The sequence below is a fragment of the Macrotis lagotis genome, chromosome 8 (assembly GCF_037893015.1).
Source record: "Macrotis lagotis isolate mMagLag1 chromosome 8, bilby.v1.9.chrom.fasta, whole genome shotgun sequence".
In the NCBI taxonomy this organism is placed as follows: Eukaryota; Metazoa; Chordata; class Mammalia; order Peramelemorphia; family Peramelidae; genus Macrotis; species Macrotis lagotis.
In genome coordinates this window covers 135,888,491-135,894,490 of record NC_133665.1, presented here as the reverse complement: position 1 = coordinate 135,894,490, position 6,000 = coordinate 135,888,491, and the positions used below count along the sequence as shown (strand labels likewise).

Sequence of the window (6,000 nt, the reverse complement as noted above, 5' to 3'; positions counted from 1 at the left end):
TCACCTTTGGGTCCTTGCATCAGACCTTTGGTCTAGAACACTTGACTGGTACCACTTAGTGTCTCTCTACTCCTTGAATGGATGGCCAGGAGAGCATTCACCTTTGACTTAAAGGGGATAGACTGTGCTGTCTAGGGACTTAGGGACTCATGTCATACTTGGCTAGACTAGTACGGGCTAGTTTTCATCGGCATTCATGATCATTATGGCCACATCAACTGTACCACATCATTGCTTTGGACTGATTGCCACTCCTGCTTTTCTCTTCCCCCACTAACAGAATATTTTACCTTTCTCTCAATTGTAAAATAGGGATAGTACCACCTACCTTGCAGGCTTGTTAGGAGAATCAATTGAGATAATATTTTATTTTAAAAGTGCCTGTTATATAGTAGATAATATATAAATGTTAATTCCTCTCTTTTCCTCCCTCCAAAAATACCAGGGATTAGAGCCATGACTTCAAGAAAAGGCAGATGATTCAGGATAGAATACTGCACTTAAGTCAAGAGGACTGAGTGCAATCCACTCTAAGGTTCTAAACCTTTGTTTAGGTGTGTGTGTGAGTGTGTGTGTGTGTGTATGTGTGTGTGTGAAACCTTACCAAATCACTTGATCTCTTTAGCCTCAGTTTATCCATCTTAAAGTGAGGAATAATAATAGTACCTGCCTCTGAGACTTGTTATAAGGAGTAAAGGAAGTAGTATTTGTAAAATACTTTGTAAATGAATCAGTAATTATTAAGTACCCGTTATGTGCCAAATACTATTCTAAGGACTGAGGATACACAAAGAGACAAAGACTGTCCTTTGCTTCAAAGGAACTTGCAATTTAATGGGGGAGTTAGCATGCATACAAAGACATATGATAGGTCAATGTCACTGAATCTCAGTTTATGGCAGGGAGAAGGGCAGTAGTCTATAAAGCCCTTTGAAGGCCTAGCAGAACATTTTGTGTTTGATCCTGGAAACAAAAGGGGAGAGGGTTGCCATAGTTGGACCTGCACTTTAGAAAAACCACTTTAGTAGTTGACTGGAGTATGACTTGATATGGGGAAGACACATGAGGCAGACCGATCCACCAGCAGGCATGAGTGATGAGTGCCTCTGCTAGAATGGTGGCAGTGTGGGAGGTGAGAAAGGGCCATATTTGAGAGATTTGCAAAGATGAAATGACAGCTCTTGGCAGCAGATTAGATATAGAGGGTAGGTTAGAAAAGGGACAATGATAGATAGTAATAAAGGAGATAGGAGCAGGAAAGGGTTTAAAGGAAAGATAATGAGTTCCATTTTGGACACATTGAGTTTAATATGTCTTTTGGACTTAAGGTCTAGATGTCTGAAAGGCAGCTGGAGATGCAAAATTGGAGATCAGTAGAAAATCTGGGGTAGACTAGGTAGATTTTGAGAATTAGCAGCAAGGAGATAGATCATAATTAAATTCATGAGAGCCTAGATCATCAAGTGAAGTAGTATTCAGGAGAAGAGAAGATTTTCTGAGTTGAGTAGAGAGTATCAAGGGGGAGGAGAGTGATCAAGTGTCAAAGGCTGCAGAGAGGTCAAAAAGAATTTGGCAGTAAGAGATTATTAATAATTTTGAAGAGAGCACTTTTGGTGAATTGATAATGCCAAAAGACAGCTCGTAAGAAGTTAAGAAGAGAGTAAGAGGAGAGAAAGTGGAAATGTCTATTGTAGATGACCTTTTCAAGGAGTTTAGCTATAAAGTTCAAAAGAAATATAGAATGGAGGGATGAAAGAATTACGTGAGGGTTTTTTTTTTCAGAATGGAGGAGTCAAGGCCAACTGTTGGCAGTTGAAAATGAGCCAGTAGAGAAAGAGATATTGAAAATAAGTGAAAGAGAGGAGAGTTTGTTGAAGCATCCAGGAAGGAAGGAATTGCTTGGACAAGTAAAGGAATTAGCCTTGGTTAGGAGTAAGATCACTTCATCATGTGAAACAGGGGTGAAGGAGAAGATGGCAGAATCCACTTGAGTGTTAGAAGATGAGAAAGAGGGGAGAAGAGAGCTTCCTCTGAATAGCCCCCAAATCATAAATGCTACTATTATGATTAGCTGTTACCTTGAAAAGTTGCTGTGCTGGACCCTAGAAGAGCATCTGAGCTGACCTGAAACAGATACAGGCATTTCCTTGTTAGTCACCTGCTAAGTAGAATTTTCTCTTCTTTCCCTGTCCATTAAGTATGAATAATAACAACTGACCCTTTCTACCTTATGATGATAGTAGAAGTGGGGGTCAATTATAAGAGTTAGCAGAGCCCCTGTGGGCCCTGAGCAAGTGCCTGTATGTGACTTTCACCTGGTTCAATCTACTGTACCTAGTGCAATGCCGTCTTCACTTTGGGAGGGCAGTAATAGTGATGGATTGATGGAAGCCTATTTTAATAGGCTGCTCTGAGAGGGTTTTAGTATATTTAATGGATCTGTCTACTTGGGAGGAAACTCTGCAGCTTCACAAGGTCATTTATTCATATTTATATTTTATAAAATGGCTGATAGGAGGTGTCTAGGGTCCTTCTAGTTGGGTTGTTCTGAAGGGCTAGAATCATTGTGACCAACCAAGGGTGTCTTTTAGTATTCCCAGGGAGCTACATGATCAGTAAACATCTTTGGATCAAATACCTGTTTATCATGGAAGATTCTTGAGATCATGGCCAAACAGTACAGTCACTTATGGCTTCTGGGCATGAACCAGCCTAGAGAAACCAGCAATTCCACTAGGACTTAAAAAGTGGACTTGTTAGCCCTGAGGAAATGGAGCAGCTGGTACCAGGAAAAACAGCCATTCTGATGGACAGCAAAGAGAAAACTGGGGAGGGGGGGTTAGTTCTAGTGAATTGTACTGGTGAGAACAATGGAGCCATCAGAGTTTGTGTCAGTTAATAAGGAGGCTCCAAGTCCCCACCAGCTTATGGCATACCATGGTAAACTGCAAGGGTAGTCAGAGTATAGAACACTTTACTTTTTCAGTGTTTGAGCCCTCATATTTCTTTCCTTAATACTTGATGGAAATAAACTGGAAAATTAAAAGTCCAGTGCATTGTCAGGCAGAATCTGTTGTTTTATTCAATTATAATTCTTTTTTGCCTGTCTGTGTTAAACTCTAACTTTAACGTCTATGTTTTTTCTCTTTCATTGATTTGAGGCATTTTAGGAGAGATGAAGGCTTAGTTTCATTTATTTGAGTGGGGCCCTTTCTAATAATGCATGACAGGAGTAGAAGGTAATTTTTTCTTTAACTACCAGAGTTCTCAATACTTTGGGAAGTCCCTTGACGTTTGCTTACTCATTTCAAAAGTCCATGTTTTTTGTTTCTTTGTTCATGTCTTTATCTTCTTACTTAAATTGTTTTCCTTCTCTCCATGTTCCTTTCTCCAATGCCCAGCTCATATCACTTCTTCTTTGATTTCCTAAGTTCTTCCTTGATTATCATTCACTGCCTTGAACTCTGAGTATTTACTGGCTGTTCCATTCATTTAGTCCTTGAAAATCTAACTTGTGTGAGTTGGGGGTGGGGTGAGAAGTTTATCCTTAAGATTAGGTCTGTGCCTTATAATTGCCTAATAAATAACTTATTTGGAAGATAATTAGCTCTTTACACAAAAATAATTAGCAAAGATAAATTTTTAATGGGGAAGATGCTTATTTACTATAGGCTATATCCTTTGTATATGTCCCTTGTATCAAATTTAGCCTGAATGTAGAACTAATATCTTAGAGGTATTTGAAGTCTTTCATTTTAGAATGTTCTGATTAAGGTACTCCTTCTATCCTTACACTTAAAACTATTCCTCTGTAACAGAAAAATTAAAATTTTGTAGCCCCACCCCCTCAAGAAGTTTATGTAACTTTGATGATGAGAGGAAAAAATTATCCAGTAGTATGTCTATATTATTGCTTTTTGAATATAATTGAATATGTAATATACATGCTGAATAGGTATGATTGGCTATATTGTATAGGTATGATTGGCTATATTGTGTTATAGCTACAAGTTTTTATGCCCTTCCTATGGGATAGAGGGAGGAGAGCAACTCTGAATTGTAGTGGCTCTTTTCCCAACTGACCTTACCCTATAGGTTAAAGAAAGTGATGGGTATCTTTCAAAGACTTTTCAAATGAGAGATTGGGTAAAAATAAGCAGATAGAAAATGCATGTGGGAACATTTAATTGAATTGTTCTTTATACTTAGGAAGCACAAGGACTCTATACTATTCTAAGGTAGAATCTCTCTCTCTTCCCTCATACTTCTTTTATTTCTGTTAACAGCAAAAACATACTTGGAGACACTTTTCAATATTCCTCTCCCTCAGCATTCAAATTGAATACCAAGTCTTGCTGATTTTTGCCTCTATAATATCTCTTGCATCTATCTCCTTTCTCAATTTTTATTTTAGGCACCCCTTTCAAACTTTTATCTTTTCTCAATTTTTGAAATATCTTGTGAAATAATCTTATTGCCGATACTCTGTATGACTATAGGTGTGTCACTGTCTTGGCTTCAATTTTTACTTTAAAGTGAGGGAATTAAATTAGATGATCTCTAAGATAATTTATTCTCTACATCACAGGATCATCATTTAGGAACTATCCAGCATGTTCTACTAGATTTGGATTAAGATTTGAGAGTTGTAAGGGGTTTCAATAGCTCTCTTGTACAGTATGTACACTAAAGGAACATGCACTATCTTTGACAAGTGGCGCTCCAATGTCTCCTTGAAAACTTCTATGATGAGACAACTACCACTACTCCAGGAAGGCGGTGCCATTTCTAATTGTTGGAAAATTTCTATGGGCATAAACTCTGACTTTGCCGCTTTGCAACTTCAACCCCATGGTTCCTTGTTCTGCCTCCTGGAACTAACATAAAAAGGTACAACCTTTCTTCCACATTATAGTCCTTCAAATACTTAAAGACAACATCGTGTCTATCCCCCTACCTTTTGAATCTTCTTTTTTTAGGTTAAAAATGTCCAGTTTCTTAAACCACTCTGCATTTGTAATGAACTCAACCATCTGGTTCTCTTTCTTTGAGTGCTCTTTTGTCAGTGTCCTTAAGTTGTGGGCATTCAAAACTGAAAGTACTTCTGATGAGGGCAGAGTAGAATGGAATACCTCTTACTTTCTAGAAGTTATGTCCCTCTTAATGGAACCCCAAATACCATTTTGAATCTGCTGATTCATATTGCGCTTTTAAGTCCACTAAAACCTCCAGATCTTTTTTGGAAGAACAGTTTCTGTCCAATATCACCTCTAAATTATATTTGTGAGATTGATTCTTTTTTGTACACAAGTTCAGGATTTGACATTTATCCCTGTTTAATTTCATCTTCTTAGAGTCTTTCTAATGCTGTAACTTCTTGGATCCTGACTGTCATAATGTTAACTATCCCTTTCAATTTTCTGTCATCTGCAATTTAATGAGCATACCACTTATGTCTTTATCAAAGTCATTAATAAAAGTAATTAATCAGCACAAGATCAAGTCCAGCTATCTTAGGGAAGTCTGTGCCACAATGACATTTAATTACTGAACAATAATTTTTTGAGTCCCCACTACTTAATCAGTTCTGAATCCATTTGTTTGTATTATCATCTGTACTATAGCTCTCCAATTTCTCCATAAGAATAGTATGAACTACTTTATCAAAGTATTAAAATATAGGTAAATTGTTTCAAGATTTCTCCTTATATAATATAGTATCAGTATCCAAAAATAATGGGATTAAACTGGCATGACCTGTTCTTGTTAAAAACCATGCTGGCTCTTTGTAACTACCAATTCCCTTTTTGATGATCCATTCATGAATTTCCCTAAGAATCAAGATCATGCTTATTGCATTAAAGTTTGGAGACTTTTTTAAAAAATTGGAATATTTGGCCTCTAGGTATACTTAATATAACTTTTTTGTTTTCATGATCTTTCAGGTATCATTGAGTCAATCAGCATTTACATCAGTCAGTTCTTTCTAGAACTGAGGAC

The 6,000-nt window shown here is 37.3% G+C and overlaps 1 protein-coding gene across 1 annotated transcript in view; it reads left to right on the top strand.

Moving 5' to 3' along the window:
- Nucleotides 1-2,418: 2,418 nt before the first annotated feature.
- The window catches only part of LOC141496190 (MICOS complex subunit Mic25-like), a 211,304-nt gene continuing 207,722 nt past the window's right edge, over nt 2,419-6,000 (top strand). Inside the window, exon 1 of the mRNA XM_074198441.1 lies at nt 2,419-2,475. Within this exon, the coding sequence (XP_074054542.1) occupies nt 2,434-2,475 (42 nt within the window). The 5' untranslated portion in view covers nt 2,419-2,433. The remainder of the gene's footprint in view (nt 2,476-6,000) is intronic.